The sequence below is a fragment of the Diadema antillarum genome, unplaced genomic scaffold, assembly GCF_040938485.1.
Source record: "Diadema antillarum isolate AM-2024a unplaced genomic scaffold, OU_Dant_1.0 seq00001804_RagTag, whole genome shotgun sequence".
Classification (NCBI taxonomy): domain Eukaryota; kingdom Metazoa; phylum Echinodermata; class Echinoidea; order Diadematoida; family Diadematidae; genus Diadema; species Diadema antillarum.
The window spans coordinates 163,095-189,668 of record NW_027272480.1 but is presented as its reverse complement, the minus strand read 5'-3'; the positions used below and the strand labels follow the sequence as shown (position 1 = coordinate 189,668).

The window sequence follows — 26,574 nt, the reverse complement described above, 5'->3', positions numbered from 1 at the left end:
TGGGACTATCAATGTAGATTGTACCCTGCGAATGTACCTTGGAGTACCACAGACGGAGGGTTTCCAGTTTACAGTCACAGTTCCAAGGATTGCCTTCGAGGTACAATGCTTGTAGATTATCCAGTCTTTCCAGTGATAGATTGTCAAGACTCGTCAAGTTGTTGTTGATGACATCCACAGACGTGATTAGCGGAAGGAGGAAGATTCCTCCAGAAAACAACAGCTGGTTGTCCGAAAGGATGACCGTTCGAAGTCGTGTCAACGGTGTGAAAAGGCGTGGGCTTAAAACAGTAATAAAGTTTTTAGACATGTCCAAAATTTCCAGTGACGTCAAGTCTCTGAAAAGATCCTCTGGTAATGTCTTCAGTTTGTTGCAACTGAGGCGGAGACCTTTCAGACGGCTCAAATTGTTAAAAACACCAGGACTAAGACTTGATAAGCTATTGTTGTAGAGGTCGACGATCTGGAGGTTGATCACAAACTGGAAGGTGCCCGCCTCGATGTCTTTGATGAAATTATCGCTGAAGTTTATTTTTCGTAGATCACCGTTCAAGCCGTTTAGTGCAAGTTCGTGAAGGAGCTCGAGATTGTTACGTTGAAGGTTTATCTCTGTCAGCTTTCGTGCACCTATGAATGCGTTGGCTTCCACCTGTATTAAAAAAAAGGGTGTGAACAGCAGATAGTATGGTGCTAAGTATCTTCAAATTATGTCACATGTCAGGGTGAAGGAGTTTGATATTCATGTTATACCTGAAAAAAAAAGACAGTTGTGGAACTGGTGCAATTTAGTTTAAGAGATTCGAATTATGATACAATTATGCAAGGTTATTCCTAATCCTCTTTCACAGTTGGCACAAACGCTTTCCTCTGGAAATCAAATCGGACTCTTGCATGTGACTATGCGAAATTTCTTTTTTTTTACAACTTTTTTTTTTCACTTTTACTCGTTCTGTGCCAATGAGCCAAATGTGCATAAATTTCACACACATACCTATGGACAGGAATTAATGTGACACGCAGGGGGTTAATTAAAGATAAGAAAGCACGATTGTAACGTTTACAATCATCTAAAGTACTGATCGACTCAGTTTTACACTTCGTGATTTATTTAGTTCCAGTTATTTTTTTTTTTCATCTAAGTAGGTAGCCTACTGATTTATCTTTCTTTTTGACCACTTGGAAATGTGCAGCCACTTCAATGATAGGGATAAAACTCCTCAAATTGACCTCAACATAAATCTGATGTAAGTGCTCTTTTTTCTTATCAATCACAAAGTAGGTGTACTTGGTATCCCCTGCATCAAAGTATAATTGTTAAGTTCAGTTCAGTATTTTATAGCCAAACAATGATTGCTTTTTTTGTTTGTTTTTTTCCTGTGACGGGCTTGTTGTTGTAGAGTACAGGCAATTTAATGTTTATAATAATTTGGTCTACAAACAATGAATGGAGGAAAAGTAGGCGTGGAAGCACCTCGTGATTTGCATAATAATTATACATGCTGTTTAACCAATACTGTTGTGAATGTTAACCAATGGTGATGTACGTGCTCTTTTTTATTCTTTTCAATCACAAAGTACATTTGTATATAGTGTCTTATATCCTTCGCATCAAAATGTAATCGTTTAGTAATAACCTATCAGTAGTGCAGATATTTTCCTGTTATGGGCTTGTTGTTGTAAAGTTTTACGTTATTTGCGATGTTTGTAACAATTTGGTCTACAAGCTTAAAAACGGAGGGGGGGGGGAGCTGCTGCATTTGTCAAAAAAACAACAACACACACACAAAAAACAAAACCCATAACATTATATGTTCATGAAGAAACCACAGGTATATATTTATAACTATTAAAGGCAATATGTTTTACCGATGCCTCTTGAAAGCAATATAGTTCTAGACACTTTGTTGAATAAACATATGCGTTGTCTTACCTGTCTGATTTTATTATTGGACAAGATGACAATCTGAAGTTCAGAAAAGCTCCCGAATGTTCCCGGTTCGATTCTCTCGATTTGATTGTGACGTAACGAGAGGTAAGAAGCAGCATTACACTCCGTGGGTACCTCACTCAGCTGTCTGTTATCACAGTCTGCTTGTCGATATGCCTCCAAATACGTACATGTGGCGTCGCACGAAGCTCCGGTATGTGTACTCTGCGTTGTTATTGTCATGCATTGCCCGCTATGGCCATCTATTAACAGCAGGGCAACCAAACACATCGCCGCGAGATTTTTCTCCATCGCTGATTGTCGAGTTGATCTAACTAAGCATTGCTGGGTAGCAGAAAATTGTACCTGATTCCATCCAATCTTTGTAAACGAGAATAACGGAATAATGTTAGAAATTATCATCAACCAAATCTGACTCAGGATATAGAGCGAGGCTTACATATTATCGCGGAAGTGCGTTTGACAGCGACATGTAAACTGAAACGGACTCGGAAAAAAAAACCTTATACAAGTGTACTAATTTGAATACTCGCGCGCTGCGGTCACATGACTCCAGTATCCATCGTACCATTCAGTGCCGAACGTGCGGGGAAATCCCCGAAAAGCGTGGTGCACGTAGATAATAGAGGATAACGTCTGTGGGGCAAAAAATGTGATGAAAACAAAACATAAGTATTCGAGATGCGTTTGAAGCTTTGTTTCACAAACAAACACACACACACACACACACACACACACACACGCACACACACAAAATGCAGACAAGGACAGACTGTAACAGAACAGTTCAATTTTTAATATTTTTTCTTATGTACATTAAGGCAAAAACGTCTCTCCGCATTGTTCAGTATATGAGTTCATTTAGATTAATCTGATAATTCAGGTCTCCTTTAATAAATAGAAAAATGTCGTTATCCCAGGTAGCTGTATGATACTCGAGCCCTATCACGTTCAAAAAGGATCAAAAATACTTTTTGTAAACGATTAAAATATATAAAAAAGCTTAATCACTGTTGATAGCTCTATATTCTTTCTTTTATTTCAGATACCACTTCTCTGTCCCTCGCATAATTCATCTATGTATGTAATAGCCCTACGCTTAATTTGAGCGCTAAATTGATTGTACATTTATGTAGGTCTACTATAAAGAAGCTGAAATATAATTATGGTACAGTATTTGGGGTGGGAGAGAGACAGAACACAGTGTTATGTATGTTGTAGCGCAATGCCTTGTCATAAGAGCCGAACGCAATACAATACACCAAGTTAAAACACACACAAAATAACAATTACAAAAAAAAACCACAACAACAACAGTCAGTGTCCTTCAAACTGATCCGACACGAGAGAATGACAAAAAGAAAGAAAAGAGAGAAAGAAAGACAGAAAGAAAGAAAGAAAGAAAAAGAAAAGGATTAAAGATTCGAAGAGAAAACTCGGTGAAGGGAGGTACATGAAATATCCCACAGCTGCATCAGTAACTTGTATGTTTCTCTCCTATAGCTGTGACACAAGCATGACAAGCGACCTCTCACTAGTTCGCATTCCTTATAAAGTGATGGCCCTGACGCTCTTCTCTAAATGGGACTAATGACTATGATCTGAAAGACCTGGGCCCCGTTTCATAAAAGATGTTAGGATAGCAACTCTTGTTGGAATGGCAATTTCCCACAGCAACAGCCAATCAGGAAGCTGGATTCTTTTCGTTACTATGACAATTGCCATTTCAGCAAGAGTTGCTATCATATGAACTTTTTATGAAATGGGGCCCTGGAAGTATAGGAAGATATAACTGAGGACACATTAGAGTTGTGCCCCTCAAAAAAAAAATGATTCAATTTGATGAAAAAATTTATTTCATTTTTCGACAAAAAACATATACATTTCACTTCAAATGGTAATAGAGAACTAGGTAAACAGAACATTGTAGAATGAAAAGACCAATGATTGAGGAACCTTATTGTAAGTACGGTATACATTGTCATGAAAACAGAAGTGATCGAAATAAAGTAGGCCTATGATAATACGCATGCAAAGTGCGATAAGATAAACAAGGAGAAAAGTATATAAGTCAAACATTTACATTATGACTGGATTGGATAAAACGATCCATCGAAGTGAATTCCCACCCCTAAAAAGTTTAGAAAAAAGTAAGTCAAACACATGAAATTGGATGGGCGACCTAGGGAGGTGTCAGGGCTCACACTTCCCTGGATGATCAGCACGCACCAACATTGACCGAGATACAATTCGTACCACGGGGGACTGTTACAGAAGGACATTGTGCAATGTTCAATGACACACTTCTGTCTAATGTGGAACTGTGAGCGAAACTTCAGATTTGGAGGAAGTATAAATGTGAATATGGGACTGCTTTTAAAACGATTGAGATGTCGAGGAATTTTCCACGTGTTGGACTTCGAATGTTATTATAAGTACAAGAATTAATTTGTTAAACACTGACGAAGGCCCGAGGCGGGCCGAAAATTTTGTGAATAAAAACCTTCTTGTTGGAACTACAAATGGCGCACTCGAGACTCTTTCTTCTTCTTATATATCTTATGATTATATATATATATATATATATATATATATATATATATATATATGATATGTATATGTATATATATATATATATATATATGATATGTATATGTATATATATATATATATATACATAATATACAAAAAATGACTGTTTACGAGTGCATTTGACAGAATATTTCATACGGTGAAAGATGAAATGTAATGTACACCTATAATTTATTTACATTCACATTATACATTATGTGTGAATGCAATGCATACACGCATGCAAACGTATATATCCATGATTACATATATTATACATATAAATTCATGTATTGTAAAGTGATACATTATTTTTATACTTCATATGTTTCGTCTCATAGGTCTAATTGTGAAATGTATTGTCTTTTTCGTATTTTTTTTTTGAAATCCGCACCTAAAATAAGTCATGCGTTCATAACTAAACTCTCCGATTCTTCCATTGACCTGGACTAGCCTTTAATCCTTACAGTTTACATTTTGCCGAATTAAACTGACTCATCGAGAAGACGTCTGTGGTAGCCTGTAACCAATATATATATATATATATATATATATATATATATATATATATATATTGAGCTGATTTATTCATGCTGTCGACCCTCTTACATTATCTTATGGGATATAAGAGTGCAGACTAAATCGCAATGAAATCACTCAGTATTTCTACGGTATCTACAAGTAACAGATGAGACTGAATACAGTTTCATTATCCTCATAAGCACAAAAGAATAAGTTGAAACAAAAACAACAACAACGCTGATACAACATAATAATACAAGTTCAAAGCATTGTATAAAAGTTATAAACGTGCAAATGATAAATTGATGATACGTTATATCAAAAGCTATAACATAATTTACTATTTGGCTACTTAGCACTATAAAATATCTTTAAGATAAAGGTGTTGTATAAAAGGTACATACGCATACAATATGTATAGGTAACTTATAATAAATAAGAATATACCAGTGGGGTGATTTATCTACTGTACCACTACGAGAAATTGCCTCCTTGTATTGTAAGAATCTGGCATTGCACCTTAGGCTCGTTGATAATCCTTAGAAAAGTGTTGTACAATTCTGATAACTGTTATGAGTTGTTTTAAATTAATGGCAAGTATTGACTGAACTATTTGTAGCACACTTGGATATCTGGTAAACTGTTGTTTAAGATACCTTTATCTTTCTTTAGCAAAGGAGGAGTACACACTCAGTTGAACAACTTTCCTCATGAAATCAAAATAATTTTCGTCTTACTCGTATTGACGGCTATATATTCCATATTTGATATTGCAATATCTAGAGCATTTTCTAAATTCTGACTGGAATTGTTCTGCTGATTCAACCAAGTTACAGTGTCATCATGTAATAATGTGAATAGGTAAAAAATAATCTTGCGTTACTCCTACTTTACATGGACTTTATTTTCAGTTTCAGGAAGAAGAAAATCTAATCCACTGTCATGTTAAGCTATATAAGTTTTGAAGTTGTTAAGATAAATATTGCAAATAGTAACGGCGAAAGGTTGTCACAACTACCCACACCAATATTACAATCTAATGACTCTAAAAAATATCCCATGAAAGATATGCATGATTTTGCATGTTTATTCATAATAATATCAAATAGTTTCGCCTCTATCTACCAGATGTTAACATCTGCTGATCTGTCTGCTAAATCATAAATATGCTTTCTTTTGGTTATCGATTTCTGGTAGAATAGTGCTGATGACTAACAGTAGCTACACTTACATGTAGTTCTATAACTTATCAGGGGGGGGGGATCCAGGAATTCTGTAAAAAAAGGGGGACGCAACTAATATTTCTGGTGCCACTTCCGGGTTTCATTTCATCTTTTTTTTATTTCTCTTGTTTTTAACGAAAAATAAAGGGGGTGCGGGGGGGGGGGGGGGGGGGGGGGGGAGGTGCGCCGGTTGCGCCCCCTCTGGATCCGCCACTGCTTATGATGGAAAGTAATCGTAATCTTGACAAACGGCAGTTTTTATTACCAATAATGAAATGGCAATTAACGTCTTATGTACGATGAAAATCAATCATCGTGCTTCATTTACGGGAAAAAAAGTTTAGCAGTAAAAAAGAAGAAAAAAGGTCAGGAATATTGCCTTGAATTGAGGCCATTTGATACCACTCCCTCCCCCCCCCCCCCCCCCCGCTTGTGTGGGTGCGGTCATAAATAGTTTTTAGATACTAAAAAATATGGTGCTCTCTTGAACTTTTGATTGATTTTATTTCATTTCTGCATTTCCCCGGAGTAAATGCAACATTTTTTGTAAATACTAATCATCATAGGTAAAAACAAAAATAATAGACGTATACCAATCGCGACATATTACAGTATATAATCTGTAGTCATATACACGAATAATTGAAGAATCGTAATTGGTTATTCAATGAAATTATTGGGAAGAAAATGCAAAAAGCTACATTGAAAAAATAAATACATTATGGTTTACATACCGTTACAAATTATACAAAAATTTCCTGATATGATTCTATCATTCTATTGATTACAAAAAAAAAAAACCCGGTTTATCACTCATGTAATATATCATTATACATAATATATACATATACCGTACGTCCCCAAAAAAATTACAACGGCACCCTCCGCAATGATATCTTTAAAGATATTGAATCAATCTAAAATTCAGGGTATAAAACTTTAACTCATTGCCCACATCTTACAGAAGACCCTATTCGATTTGCTTCATGTTAAATGTTATATTTTAAGACCCTGAAGTAGCATTTTAAAAATTTAATCAAATTGGGTGTTATCAATGCGAAAATCTGATTGTAATTTTTTTGGGGGGACATACTGCAGTATGTCCCCCAAAAATTACAAACAGATTTTCGAATTGATAACACCCAATTATGATCGAGCTGTCTAAGTGCTACTTCAGGGTCTTAAGATATAACATCTTAGCTCTATTTTGCAGAAATCCCCATTCAATTTGGTTAAGCGGTCACACAGATATGTAGATTGTTGTAAAGCATGTCATGAGTCTGATTCTTCCAATTTTAGCAATTCAATGCTCTTGTGTGTAGATAATAGACAGAACTTGCAGGGAAGAGATTCCCGACATCCTCTACAAAATCCCTCATTTCTCTTTGACCACTGAAACAAATCGAATGGGGTGTTCTGTAAGATGTGGGCAATGAGATATAGTTTCATACCCTGAATTTGTATTTTGATTGATTCAATATTCTTAAAGATATCATTGCGGAGGATCCCGTTGTATTTTTTTTTGGACATACTGTATATATATAATATATATATATAGCTATATACATTGCACACCGTGACCTCGAGATGCGATGAAACTGCCCTTACCTATCATAATGTCATAATCTATAACTATTCGATCTGATCAGTGAGCAATAGACCATGAACTGCCATCATTAGATTAAGATTCGAGACCGGCAACATACGTACAACGTCCTATAGCTGCTTCGGGAAAGTTCAATGTGTGCTCTGACCGAGATCTTTTAAGGGGAGAATTTTCACCTCATACAGTGCAATCCCGCTATAACGAGCACGGTTATAAATTCCGGTTACAACGAAGTAAAAATTCAGTCCCCAACATTATCCGCTCTACGTTTTTATTGCTTATTTCTTCGGTTATTACGAAATTTTAAGGAAACAAAAATCCCGGTCTCGAGGACTTCGTTGTAACGGGAGTCCACACCTACTGCCCGAGCATAATGACTCCCCGAGTCTGATATTTTGGAGGTTGCGTGTTTCTCTTTCTTTCTCTTTGTGTAAATTCGGTATACTGTTATCGGTACGAGTAAGACAGGTACGATTGAGATAGCTATCGCGATACAATTGACTTTCCAATAGTAAGTGATAGGCATTTGGGAAAAGTAAACACCGCATGTTAGTTTGTCGTATGCCGCATCTGCGTTTACTTCAGTTGAGGGTTCCGAGGTTGTTCGCAAATATTTTGTGTGAGACGAATCTAATGGGCCATCGCAGAAAGATCTGTCCATGGACCCTATCTTCAGGTTAGATAACTCACTTGGTTCTCTGCAGATGGGTTTGTCGACATACCTGTGCCTGTCCTCAAGAGACGACAGCTCCAGGTACCAAAGACGAAGTGGTTCCAATTCACAGTCGCAGAACCAATGGTTGTCTTCTAGATAAAGCAGCTCAAGCTTCATTAGATTCTCTAATTTCAGGTTTTCAAGGCAAGTCAATTTGTTCCTACTCAAATACAGCATGGTGATAACTGGAAGCTCTAGAACACCACCTACCGAAACCAGCTGGTTGCCCGAAAAATCTGCTGCTCGCATACTTCCCAAGTGGACTAGAAGTTCGCTGTCCAGAAATTGGAGATAATTGTCGGACAAATCTAGGTATATAAGAAGCTTCAGGTCTCGGAAAATATTGCTGGGCAGTGTTTTCAATTTGTTCATACCTAGAGAGAGACGCTGTAGCACTGTGAGGTTGCTGAAAACACCAGAACTTAGATTTCTTAAGCTGTTGTTGTAGAGATCGATGGACTTCAGCAATGGCACCCACTTGAAAGTGTCTCCCTTGATGTGGCTGATATGGTTCCTGCTCAGGCGTATGCTTTCAAGGAAGGCACCCGTACCATTCAGGGCGAACCGATGGATGAAATTGAGATTGTTGTACATAATCTCGAGCGACCTCAGTTTCGTAGCCCCACGAAAAGTGTTACCTTGTAGCTGTTGATGATAATAAAGAACAAACAAAGGCTTACAGAAACTGTAAGAAAAATGGGAAATGGATTAAGACATTTGCATTACAGCTACCCTGTATTTCAGGGAAACAAAATCCACGATAAAATCATATATGCCTTTGTATACATGTATGTCTTTATATGCCTGATGATAAATACCCAAATTACTGTGTAGAAAGAAAATCTGTAATTTTCGATTGGAGGCGGCTCGTTCTTGGATTGATTAACCGCATTAACGATTAAAATAATGAAGTATTGACATGACATTAAAAAAAATCTCAAGACCAGTAAAGATGCACTCTTCGATATGACGCACTGTGGAAAAGACATAGGCCCAAAAATGCATATAAGTTCAGTATCTAGGTCGTATCCACGGTAAAGCTGATTTCAATGAGATAAGGTAATACAAAAGGTACATATATATTCATTCACAATTCTATCCAAATATAATGTGAAAATTTCCGAATCACATTCCTTGAGCGGACCGTGTACTAAGTACATGGAGATAGCTCCATTCTTATTAATTTGAAATATTTGTGACTTAAGATGCTAGAAATCAGAAAAAACTAAAAGAAATTAAGAGATTCGTTCAATCATAAATTGTTATGTCACAAGTGAGATATCACTGGAAAAATTCTATTTGCTCTATCTGATGATGAACTTACTTTAGAATGTTTAAGAATGCTCGTTTTGCAATCAAACTTTAAAAAATCAATTGGAATTTACATTTAAGACTTATGCCATGTGACAATTTTGAGGGAAAAAATGAAATTGAAAAAAAAAAGTTAATTGCAACTTTTCAATTGCCCAATGTACACGAAACTGCATAGGTCCTCACCTGTCTGATTTTGTTGTGTGATAAGATGAGAACCGCCAGTTCAGGAAAACTCTCAAAGGTTCCCGGTTTGATCCTCTCTATCTTATTGTGACGTAAGGAGAGGAAAGAGACAGCGTCACACGCCATCATGGGTACCTCACTCAACTGCCTCTTTTCACAAAGGGCATGTCGCCTTTCCTTTAAGTAGGTGCATTTTGCGTTGCACGAAGCACGGGTCGGAGCCGGTTGAGATGGCTTAGAGGTCCCAATGACGCCATCCAGCAGAGCAACTAGACACAATATCATGGTTTTTCTTCCCATTGCTGTCACCAGTACAACACTATTCCATGGAGATAAAAGAAATGCTGTTGGAATTTATCTGCTCCTCCAGACCTAGAAAGCTATGCAAGTGATTCTCTGACAAAAATACTCGAGAAAACTGACACGGGATGCAAAGAGATGCAAGAACTATTAACCTGGAACGCTGAATGCTCTAGAGCGTCTCGAAACGATCACCCGCCCTACAGGTCCTGTTACTAGTATAAAAAAAAACCCACACAAAAAGACAATATTTATTGCGACAGACTGACCAGCAAATCAGATCATATGAACAGAACGATCACATTTTTGCATGATGCGTCATGACTGCACGCAGTAGACCAATGTTGGAATTCTGTATTATCATGGAGGTGCTAGAGAAGGAGAGATAACTACTGCTCTCCTTTGAAGTCATGCGCGGCACCGCCGAGAAGTTAAGCGTTAACTAGAGGTGTTACCCATGTGCTTTGACAAAAGAGAGCATCAATAATCGGGACTAGCGCTCTAACATCTAGAAATACTTGCCCCTACTGCAATTCGCTTTCTCTTTCAATGTGATGGCAACAATGAATTTGTGTACCTCGGAATTGGAGCAGCGAATCAAAATGCAGTGTAAAACTGACAATTTTAACAGCAAATAGTTTAAAAGCACGCTGGAACACGCTTTAGCGGAGCACTTTATTTGAAAGATCAAATTAAATATCCCAGATTAAAAGATGGAAAAGTAACATGCGGAAATGTGCGCATTATAGAAAAATACTAGGTTTTTAAGAGGTCCTAATTTTCATTTCATTTCGATTTGCGCATTACGGAGAAACTAGAAATACATGTTTATTATATTGAATTCTTTCCTAAACTATTCTAAATCGATTCGAATATTTCATTTAAAATTTTACGGTGAAATAAAGCTTGTAATTTTATAACGAAAGGTAAAATGCGTTCTTCGTCTCCGAACTTCGTCTTGCAACTATAGAGCGGTGCTGAGCATGACTTAAAAGCGTAGTGGAATGCTAGACATCCCATTGCAACGCCTTGAACCCAAACGTGTGTTTGCATGAACTCCAATTAAGAAGAGTTGCCACTCCATCTCTGTAACACCTAACTGGTATTATCATAACGGGCTTCCTGCAACCTGCATAGCCATTCCAGCTAGATATTGTTACCAAAGTTCATTTACTGACCATCCCAAAGAAAATCAGACCACCAATGTTGCAATAGGAAGGTTTAGCCTGGATAACCCCTAATACAACAAACAGATGAATAATATAATGCCTACATACAGAAATGGAATAGCATTCATATCCGCCACGATGAAAACGCGTGCCCTGTGAGTGTGGATAAGTAGGAACTGTGTTTGCCATACTTTTCCTGGCGCATGAATGCAGTCATCCTTGGCGTGCATGAATTCAGTCATCCGTGCCGTCCTTATAAGGAGTTGCCAATTGTATAGGTCCCCCAATCAATCGCAACTTTGTGACTGATTTAAAATTTAGTTGAGATTGTTTCGAGAAGAGGAGATCTCACAACTCACCTTCTCTTTAAGATCTCACATATCGCCTTCTTGCCAGCCGAACCCGAGAAATCAAGAAGACTATATCTTACACTTCGCCTTTATTAACTTGAATGCGAGAAGTTGAGAAAAAGGGATTTCAAAGCTCGCCTTCTCGGGAAAGAGTCGAGAAAGCGAGAACTATCTTGTTTTGTTTTGGGTTATTTTTTTTTTTTCGGTGACACTGTATTCTAATCAAAAATAAGGAGGGAGCGCGCGCCCGGTGCACCCCTCTGGATCCTCCACTGCGTCAGATAACTCTTGAACCACTGAAGTGTAGGGGAGACCGGGTCTAGTTGTTACACGGGCAAGTTGTTACACTGTCATTTTCTCTAGGTATGATCAAAAGAGGGCGTTACAAGTAATATCAAATCAAAACGTATAGCCAACGATCTCTGCATGCGAAATCTGGCGTTGCCTGGACGTCACATGTAGAAGATAGGTCCAAAAAACACTTTTTTACCTCTCCGAGTAAAATTTTGAAAAATTTGATTTTTCTTTATTACACCAAATCCATTCTTCTCCAGTAAGTGATGAGTATGTGGTTGAAAGAAGCGTGTTTTGGCTGTCTTTTGGTGAAAGTAGCAACACATGATGTTTGATTGTTTATTGGCCACACGTGTGAAAAGTTTTTGAAAACGCACTGGGTCAAGTTGTTACAACAACTTGACCCGTCTGGAGAATCGAGTGGTGTAACAACTTACCCCAATGCACTTTCAATTGAATTTATGGTTATACACACACACACACACACACACACACACACACACACACACACACACACACACACACACAAACACACACACATACACACACACACACACACACACACACCCACACACACCCAACACACTCATACACCCCAGCATAGGCTAACATGCACACCCAGACAGGTTAATATTAAGAATTACCTAACACGTCAGATCTGCATTACCCGATTGGAGTTGACTTTCTACGGTGTAACAAAGTACCCCATGTGCTGTAACAACTTACCCCAACATCGGGGAAAGTTGTTACAAAATTTTGTGTTTATTGATTACGTAATATCTTGTTTATATTATCTGGACTTCCAAAGTTTGTACTGTTTTTAATCAAAGGAGGAAATAAGGTATCCTCAAAGCAAAAATGAAGCCGATTCCTCTATTCGTTTTTTGTACAGACCTAAAAATGTGAAAATTGTAACGACTAGACCCGGTCTCCCCTACCTCCATTTATGCCAATACTCGACAACTTGTCTAGCATTACTTTGTGATCGACAGTGTCAAACGCTTCCGTAGGTGGACGAACAATGCCCCGATGTATTCACCTTCATCCATGGCCAAAAGTCATTTATCATTTACCCTTACAAGGGCAGTCACAGTGGAATGATTTGCCCTGAATCCAGGAAGTAATGACGTCAAGCGGAGTCTGGACCAACGCAAAACAAAATTGGCAGAATTTCCGCAGAATCTTTCCAAGAATTAAGTCACCTCATTGGACATAACTATCTTTCATCGGCGGTCTGCACCCCATTTGCACCATATATTTTTAGTGTGTATATGGTATCATAAAGATACATAGATACAGTACATGTGGTTTTACAGGGGCGGATCCAGGAATTCCGTAAAGAGGGGGCGCATTTAAAAAATTAGAGGGGGGTGCACGCACCCCTCCCCCATTTTTTCTTTTTATTTCTTTTGTTTCCACACAAAAATAGGGGGGGGGGGTGCGCCCGGTGCAGTCCTCCCTGGATCTGCCACTGTTTTAGTACCAGATGTAAAGTCCAGATGCCTTATACTGTTTCTGAACTATTAGCATGATAGGCTGCGTAATTCCCGATTGGGAATCATTGTGATCCGGGAATTCGGTGCATTTCGGCTCGGACAGCCTGATTGTCCAGAAGAGAATAACTCACCAGGAGGACCCGAGTTTAAATACCAACAACTGTTGTGTGTAGGCCTACATGACCATTTATTTGAAAATTGTTTGTGCCTTGTAATTTTCTACTTATGTAATTCGCGATATACGGCATATATGTGTAAGGTATTCGAACCAAGGACAGCCATCAGATTTTATTGGACTTATTAATGACCCCGTACTTCATGTCAAAAGATAATGATACATAATGAAATATTACCATGGGAATTTTTTGTGGTTTGGTATATGGTTGATTATGAAGGTATTTTCGTCAATATGATTTATGGAAAGAATCTAGAATAACACAAGGCCGCGAATTATAAGGGAAACATCATAATCATAATTATTATCAAATTAACAGGGTTTCAGGGGTTCCCAAGACGGAGCAAAGTTTGAGGTTCGGACAAAAACTGAAGTTGGGAATTTAACAGTCATAAAGGGGGACGACCCGCTACTCCAGGCAGGGTATCGTCGACAGCGGCTGCTTTGCAACCCAGCAAGGCAGCTATACTAGCAAAGCAGAGCAGAGCAATGAAGTTCGAACTTTGTATTGATGTTACTTGTAATCGTCACTATACCTTTTGAAAGCAGTATAATAAACTTGTTGTTATAAGAACACGGTGTGATTGGCGTCTTATTTCGAGGCACATGAGTTGCACAGATTGAACCAGCTGAACGAGTGAACAATCTGCTGCATTTTGGAGATAGTCAGCCATTGACTACAGGCCTTACAGAAGAGATCCCACACACAGAGACAATGAAAAACAAGAGCAAAAAACAAACAAACAAAAATCTGTAGTTCCGACACAATATGGCGTGCTATAGGCTCTTTTCTCTTCATTTGATAGTGATAAAATGATAATAACAACAATAATACTACTACTAATGATAATAACAATAATGATAACAATAATAATGATGATAATGTGTAGGCCTATATACAGTATGTCCCCCAAAAAATTACAACGGCGCCCTCCGCAATGATATCTTTAAAAATAGTGAATCAATTTAAATACAAATTCAGGGTATGAAACTATAACTCCTTGCCCACATCTTACAGAAAACCCCATTCGATTTGCTTCAGTGGTCAAAGAGAAATATGGAATTTTGTAGAGGATGTCAGGAATCTCTTCTGTCCAAATTCTGTCTATTATTCACACACAAGAGCATTGAATTGCTAAAATTGGAAGGAGCAGACTCGACATGCTTTACAACAATCCACATTTCTCTGTGACCGCTTAACCAAATTGAATGGGGTTTTCTGCAAAATAGAGCTAAGGTGTTATATTTCAAGACCCTGAAGGCGGCACTTAGACAGGTTGATCATAGTAGGTGTTATCAATTCGAAAATCTGGTTGTAATTTTTGGGGCGACTTACTGCAGTATGTCCCCCAAAAAATTACAATCAAATTTTCGCATTGATAATGCCCAATATGATTCATATTTTTAATGCTACTTCAGGGTCTTAAAACATAACATTTTAGCTCTATTTTGCAGAAATCCCCATTCGATTTGGTTAAGCGGTCACGGAGAAATGTGGATTGTTGTAAAGCATGTCATGAATCGGATTCTTCCGAGTTTAGCATTTCGATGATCTTGTGTGTGAATAATAGACAGAACTTGGACAGAAGAGATTCCCGACATCCTCTACAAAATTTGGTATTTCTCTTTGACCACTGAAGCAAATCGAGTGGGTGTTTTTGTAAGATGTGGGCAATGAGTTATAGTTTTATACCCTGAATTTGTATTTAGATTGATTCACTATTTTTAAAGATATCATTGCGGAGGGCCCCGTTGTAATTTTTTTTTTTTGGAGACATACTGTATATATATATATATATATATATATATATATATATATATATATATATACATGTATATATATATAAGCCTATATGTTGGCTATAAATCAATGACGGCACATCATCATATGATCACAGTTACAAGGATTTTACATTGCAATATTATGCATTTTATTACAAATACTGAAGTGTGAAAAATACAAGATATCAGACAATGTTATCCTAGGCAAAAATTCGTACGCTATCACATCAAGTTGCTACAAATCAATAATCACTAAAAATGCTTCTGTATCTAATGTTTACAACGTGGTCTTCACTCAATAAAATGCATATTGGTGGTTTTGTTAGATTTAACATGACTGATGACATTCAATCATAACAATGTACCCAGGTGATAATCTTACAGCAGTCAAGGATATCATGAAGGTTTTGATGCACAGTTTTAAAGCTAATTATTGCCAAATCATGTTTCTCTGGTAATCATAAATGGTTGAAGGGGAAAAGGCCATATCCACGACTCCACGAATATTCACCGTTTTTATCTTGTGATAGTAGCATAAATTTATTCTGTACTTGTTTTCTGATGAATGATTTCAAATCAAACCTTAGGCCTATAGGCCTTGCATGTACTGCGCTCCTTTTGATCAATCCACTTGGATTGTGTGATTTTTAAAGTTAGTTGTTGATTTTTGAGCTATGCGTTCTGGACACACATTGCATCATTGCATTATTTTGTGGCTTCTTTCTACATTCTCCGAATTTGTAACATGATAATATACACACTTCATACATATTGAACTTATTCAGTATAAGATGTATACACACATAGGCACAACAATGACCCCATTCCTTATCACATCCATTACACAACAGCCCACCATAACAAAATTACTTCCATCAATGTTTCCTATTTTGTATCACGCAGGTAATATCTTAACAAGAAAAGCCAATATTAATTATGATCAAAGAAACACTGAAATGAAATGAATTTACACTATAATAATCATTTCTAAAATTGTCAAATTTCCATTAAAGGGGAAATCCAGTCCAAACATAAGTTAGTCTGATAAAAAAGAATAAAATCTTGCGAGTTCAACGGTAAAAGTTTACTAAAATCGGAAGAAAAATAAGGAAGTTATGACATTTTGAAGTGTTGCTAATTTCTGAAAAACAGTTCTTGTACAGTGGATATGAATATGCAAATCATGTCATAACCTACAATTTTCAAATGATCTTGTTAAAAAAAATGAAAATTCAATGTTTCTGTCATTGAAGTCTGAAACATGATGTTATTCCGGATCGAATAAGTTCAGAATAGTGATCAGTTGGATATACCAGGATTTGAGCCTCGGGCATAATTGCGTTTGAATGAAAAAACAAAAACAAAAAACAAAACAATACCGAAATTTCACAATTTTATGTGCAAACTATATGGCAAGTTGTGAGGGTATGACATGCTCACTTTGCTATTTGCATATTCATACTGACCATTCAAGAACCGTTTCCTAAAAAAAAAAAGCGAATCTTCAAAATGTCATAACTTCCTTATTTTTCACCCAATTTTGATCAAATTTTACCGTTGAACTCGTAATATTTTACTCTTTCTTACCAGACTAATTTATATTTGGACTGGATTTCCCCTTTAATACACAGGCAGTTGCAGCTATCATGTAACCTGCCACCCAGAAATACTGCAAAGTTACACCAAATTCTAATTTTGATATTCACACATCTTTTTTTATTCTATTCTTTCAATTCTATAGTTTGTTTCAGTTATATTGAAATTGAAATCCTAGCACTCAAATGGTTGTGTTGAGAAACTGGGTGTTAAAGTTTTATATTGATAACTACAGAGTGCAAAAAATTAGGCGTAGGCTACAAACAAAATGGGTTAAATCTAAATTTGTTTCATGAAGTCTTGTAAGTTTCAAAATCTCAAACATTTTTTTTTTTCGGTGTTGCAATCTAGACAAGAGGGGTATAGTTAAGAAACAGTATTACTGATTTTTTTTTTTTACTTGCAGAATTACTTCTTTTGGGGTTTATATTACCTTTATGAGGATGGCATGAGGGTTACACACAACAACTCTTTGAATGATTTATCTGCTGAAAACAACAATGGAATAATAGCAATATTCATAATGACCATTCATAAAGTTCATATAACATATTTCAAAAATGCTCAACAAACATACAATCAGTAAAAATTGTTAACCATGGGCAATGTGATGCAATCATTGTATTATATGATAGGTATTTTTCATCAGACACATCTATGTACAAGAATTTTACTTTGATGCATAATGATTGCATTGGAAACCAATCACAATCATGTATGTAGACCATGACTGGCATACGAATACACACAATCCTGTTTCAGTGTGAAATGCTGGCAAAGAAGCTTATCAGCTCCTTGAAATGACATCTCAAACCTTGTGGTTAGAACACTCCATCTGCTCTTGATAAGAAAATAATTCTACTTTATGGAATAGTCAAATATTCTTTAGAATAACGCATACCTTCAACTTGAATTTTCAGTGGTATATAGTTTGATACCATTCAGCACTAAGCCCAGGGCATAAATTGCACTTCACACAGAAGCAAGTTTCTATGGGCACTATACATTGTCCAAATGATTGCACGTTTGGCATTATTCTATAAAATCAAATTTGTTATGATTTATGGATATGGCTTTCCTATGAAGTATTTAAATCTTAAGAAGATGGCATTCACATCAAGATCATGCAAGAATTGAAAATTTGTCTCATCTGTAATTTGAAGCCAATTATTTACTTTTGCACCACTCACAAAGTATGTTTAAGGTGTTCGCATTTGTATGGCCTAAATCTATGTATAGCTCACTCGAGTGGGCTTTACACAGCCAGAAGTTTACACTGGGTAGGGCTGTTGTGAGTGTTTAAACAGAATATTTTAATGGTCCACATGTCATTGCATAGGCAGTACAAAATATCTTGCACTGGGTGGGGAAGTTATCTGTTGCCATGCCAACACTTAAGTTGGTGAGAAATATTGGTATGTCTTGGTGGCACCTGCTGAAAAATAAAACTTAATACACAGCTAAAGTACTATCAGCTGTCTGACTGCAGAATAGGTCATCTGACTCAACAGGAATATATCTTCTGTTAAGCAAATACCTTTCAGCAAATCAAATTGCAGCAATCACAATAAAGGGGATATATAATGAATGATATTGAACTGCTATATCTTACATACATTGTTAGCATTTCAAGCTGACTTATGAGCACATTTCAATCTGAAACTTGACAGTAAAACTTGAGAGGAAATGTCCAGGGAGGAAGGAACAATCTTTCCTTCTTTTTCTTCCGATGATATTAACATTTTCTACCGCTTTGGACTACCCCCTAAGTTCTGGATTACCCTGCAATGCTTTAGATTAGCATGAAGTACGCACAGTTTAAGAAAGACTTTCCAGGATTGCATTTGGCATACCAAGCTCAGTCATCCAATGATAAACTACATCATATCTTATAAAACACAAATAAATTTTTATGATAAATTGTGAACACACCAAAATGGCACATCATATACATCAAAATAATAATACATTGTAACTTTCCATTTGTATCTACAGGGTTACTAACTTAAAATCTACTTTCAGCAATCATGATATTCTGAGTATCTCCTAAATGTTCAAGGTGAAAAATCACAGCAAATATTTTGAACAGTATTTCCAAGACTAGCACTATATACAAATACCTCTAGCTAACATTTACAAGTCCTCAAGTATATGTACATTATCCCTTTATCTACAAGACATAATCATCTAAGGTAGTACAATGTACATTATTTTAACAACAAAGTATTGAAAGCATTACACTGATTTGAGAAAATCCAGTGTTTCTTCCATCAGAGTAGAAATTGAAGATAAACAAATGAACTTGCGTCAACTAAATTTCAAGGATCCAGGGAATACAATAATCTGGACAGGTCCCTGTGTGGCAATTCAATTTAATCAAATTCATATCTCAACAGTGTTACAATCCCAATAGAAAATCACCAACATAATCAAATTACTAAAATGAGCAACACTCTAAATCTAAATTAGTTCCATTCACGCAAGTTCACACATATTGTAGTTCAGACACACAAGGTGTGACATAAAATATATAAACATACATACACACACACACACACACACACACAATTTTGGAGAGAGAGAGCAAGTGCAGTTCATTGGTGGGCTACAGAATAGCTTCCTATGAATGAAATGTGGACTGGTGGAACAGTCATTCTATGTATCATTATCAAAATCAAGAAAGAGTCCAGCTAGCTGAATTGATGTTATTTCTTCTCTTTTAAGAATCTCTTCATCCAGATAAACCTGTAAAATCTGGCAAAATTCCCCTTCTTCAACTTGTCTCTTCCTTCTTTTTTAAAACTCATAATGTGCCATGGTGTAAGCCACCTGTGTGCAACATTATTCTGAGACAGCAATGTATGAAAGCTTTTATGATATATATATACATTTTCTTATTTCCATGTGGATCGAGCAATTTGTTTTTGAAAGCCATGTAACATTTTATACAAACGTTGATACTAGACATGCAATGAGGAAAGTTGTTGAGAAAATTCCAGGCTTTGCCGTGATGTAAATTTTTATGACAAAGCTATGATTTTTATTTTCCTTGCAATGGCCATCAGCAATATATGGTATTGTCCTGGTCTGGGGGCATGACTTTTGTAGACACAATCGCGATTTGAACATTTACTCGAAAAATCCATGGAACACCACTATTCAATCACCAGGCAATGCAAGCAGCATGTGTGTGGAATGGCATCGTGAGTGAAGCCTTTATTGCGGCAGTATTTGGTGATTTATTGATCGGTCTTGGCACGATTGTGCATTTGAGCAAAATATGCCAACTTAATGGCTCAGTCGGGCGTGTGTAGCACAAAGAGTTATACAGGTCAATACTTTTGAAATCAGTTATTTTGCCAATAACTAAATAAGAAAGGAAAGTTGTCTCACCAACACTAGAGTGCCATTTGATGAGAAGTGAAAAGGTGTCTTTAATGTCTCAGAATGATTCCCTTTTACTGTAAAATGAGGAATTTTAGCATCCATATTAATTTTGCAAATTTCACGTGAGCGAAGATCTGCAAAATTAAAATGTGAGTGAAAGTTCTTGTCTACACTGTAATATGCATTGAATGCCAGTGGCAATTTGTGAAACTTTCATGCTGCGGAAAAGGCCCACGGCCCCAAGTTGCAAAAATGTCATGCAACGAATATTAATCACGTTTTACAGTGTACTCCTTGGCCAAAGATGGGGAACTTCACAACGTGCTGACGATGTCATTTGGTTCGTGGTCCCTGACTTTGTAGAACTTGACACGGCCGTGTGGGAAGTAGATCTTGTAGAGATAGTAGGCATCGACAACAAGGAGGATGATAAGGACGGGAATGGCGAGGAACTGTAGGTACCACCAGAAGGGTCTGGAGTGATGCGGTATGGCGCGAGGATGGTTCCGTAAAGGCCTCTTGCTGTCATTATTGTCACCTTCGTTACTTTTATCATTCTCTAGCAAATTGTCTTGCCCATCTATAAGGGCAAAGTCTGTAGTGTTTTCATACACACTGGTTATAACCTCTGTTTCGAAAGGGAAGATGTTGATCACCTTGACGAGGAAGATGACATCGGTATGAGGTGGGATGGCATTTCCATTGGTTCCAGCTTCAGCATCGTCATCATAACCAAGTTGGTGTGGAATAAAAATTTTCCTTGTTTGCCTGGAATGTTTGAGGAGAGAATGAGTGAGCTGTGTTGGAAATATTCCTGCAGCGATGATTGATTACTATCTATCTATCGTTATAATGGTAATCATAACTTTTGCTGCATGTCTACTAATGGATAAAGATTTCATAGAACCAGTAAAATTGATAAAATCTACAAGAAATCTAAAAGTCATTTACAGAGTAAATTACTGCAACTTTGAAAGAGAAGTTGGAATTCGAATTTGCACAAAGTGCAGCTAATTCAGGAATCATTTGGAAAGTCAGCAATTACACTCAAAGGGCATATGAATATATACTATGCCAGCAAAGCAAATAATTATACATGATCACAGAAAGGCCACAGTTTAAAAATGATTTTTGTACTTTATCTTATGAAACAACAATGAAAAGTGAAAATTAGATTTAAAAGATACACAAACCAAAGAAATGGGGTTTCTACTCAGTATTATGTTTAATGAGCAAAAAATAAAAGTTCTCTACTCTTTAGAGCTTGAAAAACTTGCCCCTTGAAAATAAGATAATCAGACAGAATTTGAACTTCAATGTTAATGACCATTTTCAAAAATGTATTCAAAACAGAATCATTGTTTTTTTTTTGTTTTTTTTTTAATGAATAACTGTAGCAAGTGAAATAACCATCCTTTAATAGCTAAAATGCTGATCAGGCGTTCATCTGCAAATACATCTCCATAGTGCATGGCTAGAGGGGCTCAGAATAAATAATATGTGATGCATGCTGTTTGGCATTGCAGGCACATTACTGTATACTACAGGACTAGAGGTGAAGGGTATGAACAAGATGAATTCTGTTTGGAATTCATCAATAGTGTACATCACAGGCAATTGTACAGTGGACTCCCATTATAACGAAGTCCTCGGGACTGGTAGTTTTCTTTCATTTTATCTAAATTTCGTTATAACCGAACAAATAAACAGTAAAAATACATACAGCCAATAATGTTGCAGCCTGAATTTTTATTTCCTAATTACTGGAATTTCGTTATAACCTTGTTTGTTATAACGGGAGTGCACTGTATCAATTAGAACCAAGGGGGGGGGGGGGGGGGTGACTGCCCTCACCCAACACAGGCACCAGATAGGCCTGAGTTCAATCCCTGGATGAGTGTTCCCAGGGTCAGGTTCACAGGGATGCCTGGAGCCGTGGCATTAAATGACTCTCCGTTCTCATATGTGCCCTGATGGCAAAAAAAAAAAAAGAAGAAAGACAGAGAAAAATTGAGTCAAGGAACTTGTATTAGTAAGAAGCAGTGACACTAAGTAATACTCCATTGTCAAATCTGCACTGATTGAAAAAAAGGACAAAATTCACATCAAAATCAAATTGTGATGAAATAAATGTGTTTGAAATGTGGTGCTGGTGGAAAATGGGTAAGATCTCCTGGACTGCTAGAAAGACCAATACTAGTGTCATTCAAGAAGTCAACCCAAAGAAGAGACTGTTGTGTTGTGGTCACACCAGTTTACATTCTATTTTTTAACTTTGGCAGGTGCTTCACATGTCCTGTGAAATGAAAATTTTAATCGTCAAATGGAAACTTCCACTTCCGCCTGTATGAATAACTTCAATAATAATGAAACTATGAACATTTTAGCTTTAAACCATGTTAATGTTGTGTGCTATATATATTTGAAGAGTTTGTTTGCAAAAACCGATAAGTCCATATTCGCCAAATGGAGATATTTGCGATTAAAGGTCAAGAGAAATAAAGAGAATAATAAGAAAATTTTTGCTTCTTTTGACCATAACTTCAAAAATGTACCTTTATATGTAGTGACCAATATATCATTTAAAAGGTATTGTTTTGTACTTTATGACAGAGACCGTACTTCAAAATCTTCAAAAATGGACTTATCGGTTTTTGCGAACAAACTCTTCATTTGAACATTATACATTAAAGTGGTATGTCATGCACACATTCTCGTGGTATGCCAAACCTGTATGTGTGTATCTGGTTGTCAATTTTTATGCTCTTCCTCATACTCTAGGTATCTGAATATTTAAAACAAAATCGTATATCATATGATAGTTTCTAGTTAGGGGATGCAACCACAAATTCAGAAAATAGAGATTTGTTCTTTTCTTTTTGAGGCTTCCAATTAGGTATTATGTTAAACACAAAGATTTTTATGTCATAATGGGCTAAGCATCAGTTTTTTAAAGTTTTTAAACATTTTAAAGGAAGTCCATCATCACATTGAGCAAGATGAAATAATTCCTGTGATACCTAACTTGTAACGAAACAAAGGAATACTCTTAAAGTTATGAATAAAAAGTATCCCATATTTTTTCACTGTTTTTTATTTTTTTTTTGAACTGCAAATATCTCAACAAGAATGGAGTCAATTTGATTTGCAATAAATCTCTTCAAATTATTTGCATACTGATGGTCTACGACAGCATTGCAGGACTTACATTGTAGGAAAGAAGTAGTGTGTCGCCCTCTTGTGCCTGAAGTTCACAGTCTGCTACATCTACCTGTGGTGAGAACAAGACACAGCGAACTAAGTTAGAATGGGAGGAGGTTTAGGATCGAAGAAAGAATGTGATATTTTTAAACATTTCATATCATATCACATTTTCCATAGACACCTGACTGAGTACACTCGGAACTTGTCTTCAACTGGTCAAAGAGGAAATCCACCCAAATGAATAAACAAAAATGATAAAAATTGTGTAAGAAATAGGCCTAAGAAAGACATGACATTTTGAAAATTTACACTGTATGAATATTCAAATCAGCAAGTTGATGATGTCATGCTCTCACAATTTCTTATTCATTTCATATACAGAAAAATAAAAATATCATATTTCAGCTGTATAAAAATAACAATTTTCTTTGAACCATCCAAAATAAAAAAAGAACAAATGTTAACTCTGATATATCTTGGTATGGGAACATGCTTTTACTTGTATTAGCTAAAAATAATTTTTTTTTCAGAATTTCATACAACTATGACATACATGAAAAATTGTGAGGTTATGACATCATTAACTCGCTCATTTGAATATTCATAAGGACTGGTCATGAAATGTTTTCTGAAAAAATGTGAAATTACAAAATGTCATGTCTTCCTTATTACTTATTTAATTTTTGCCATTTTTGTAACATTCTGTAGGGAGCATTTTTCTCTTTCTTTAGTAGTTCATTTACTTTTTGGGTGGATTTCTTCTTTAAGGTGGTGCAAATATGAAGATAAGAAGACTATGCAATATCAGCAGTAACGTTCTTGATAGATTCAATAACACACAGTATCTTGCTCGTAACAAGTGTGTGGTTGACTAAAATCATTTTCAATCATTTTCAAAAATATAAATCAATCTTTTCTGTGTTGCTCCAATGCACTACACAAATTTTGAATACAAACAGAATGGCTGTAAATCTAAATAGGAAAGACCATCCATTTTATAATTATACAAAAAACAAATGTATAAATGTTGCAAGCCTTTTTGGTGCTTCTGAAAACCTTTTTTTTTTCAATGTGATGTATATAAATATATATTTGTAAATATATATGTATATCTATATGAATGTATATATATATATATATATATATATATATATATATATATTTTTTTTTTTTTTTTTTTAAAGAAAAAGAAAATACAATTTCTTTTCCTTAAATCTGTCTAAGGTATATGTATGTTACAGTACAATGGGTCAGCTACTCACAAGGGCTGCTTCCCCCACCAATGGCATTGTCTTTGTATGTAGTCATTCCGCCACATTACTTCTAATTGTATGTCCTATGTCTTATGAATTTTTCTCTTTTGTATCTCATTTTGTACATTCATGTTTTTATTGTTTGCTCTGTATATTTTAATGCTTGGTGCAAAATAAACTAAACTGAAACTGAAACTGAAACTGAATATAATATAATATATATGTGTATGAATATGTATGTTCACAGTGTGTGTGTGTGTGTGTGTGTGCAAACTGAGTCAAGCCATTGGCTGTCTTTATCTATCCTTAAGAATTTTTCTATCTAAAGAAGAGCACCCACCCCGCAGTGGTTCACCCTATTTGTCAGGAGACTGGCCGTATAACAAATGAGGATGCCATCCATTAATGTCAAGTGTCCACTTGGGCTGAATTTTAATTACCAAAGTCCACACACACACACACACACACACACACACACACACACACACACACACACACACAAACACACAAACACACACACGCTCAACCCTTGCTGACTCTCCAAACAGCATAAAAAATTCATATAATTTACTCGCCATTCATCACACAAGTTTCGTCCACCTCATCAACCTTCATCAACCAGCCCCCCCCCCCCCCTCCTCCTCCTCCTCCTACTTCCTCCATCCCTATCATCATCATCCTTGGATAAACACAGGATGCGCCTTCTCAGAGGCATCATCTAGGCTTTTTACTCCAGCCCCACAGTGAGAATTTCACCATCTCCTGAATGGACAAAATTCTGTGTTCTCAGCAATGGTGGTATTCTACAAGTGAACTTACAGTAATTGCGGACTCGCAAACCTTCACTGACATTGATAACACTCTGCTCTTTCTCTTTCTTTATTATTCTCTTGCTCTCTTCCTAAATATCTACCTCTCACTCTCTTGCTATATCTCTCTGTCAGTCTTTTTCCATATATATCTCTCCCTCACTCTCTTTCTATATATATATCTCCTCTTCCCTCATGGGAAATATAGCCCTATCTCTCCTTCTTTTTCCATATATATCTCTCCCTCACTCTCTTTCTATATATATCTCTTCTTCCCTCATGGGATATATATCCCTATCTCTCCTTCTTTTTCCATATATATCTCTTCCTCTCACTCTTTTTGTACACTATATTTCCCTCTCACTCCTTTCCTTCATATCACTCCCTCACTCTTTTTCTGTATATATATCTCCCTCTCATTCTTTTTCTATGTAACTCTCCCTCCCTCTTTTTCTACATCTCTCTCACCCCCTCTCCTCTCTCCCTCTCTCCTCCTTTCTCTCACTCTTTTTCTATATAGCTCCACTTTATTCTCTATCATTCTTTCCTACTCTTCTCCTCCAGACACATTCTCTTTTATTTCTAACTGGAAAGCTCTGATGTGGACAAACACATTTTGACATTGATAGTCTCTTGCAGTGGCTTTGCTGAAAGACTAATCAAGTTCTAATAAAGCA

The 26,574-nt window shown here is 36.4% G+C and overlaps 1 protein-coding gene across 1 annotated transcript; it reads right to left on the bottom strand.

Moving 5' to 3' along the window:
* Positions 1-20,945: 20,945 nt before the first annotated feature.
* On the bottom strand, positions 20,946-23,335 carry LOC139712421 (FK506-binding protein 3-like). The gene is made up of 3 exons (XM_071624243.1): positions 23,318-23,335; positions 22,486-22,601; positions 20,946-21,399 (listed from the first exon to the last, which is right to left on the bottom strand). Exons 1-3 carry the CDS (start codon positions 23,333-23,335, stop codon positions 20,946-20,948), a joined length of 588 nt encoding a protein of 195 aa, XP_071480344.1.
* Positions 23,336-26,574: the final 3,239 nt, after the last annotated feature.

Coding starts and splice junctions, on each gene's coding strand:
- LOC139712421 (XM_071624243.1), bottom strand. Junction 21,400..22,485: donor CTATCTGGTGCCTGTGTTGG/GTGAGGGCAGTC, acceptor CAAACATTCCAG/GCAAACAAGGAAAATTTTTA.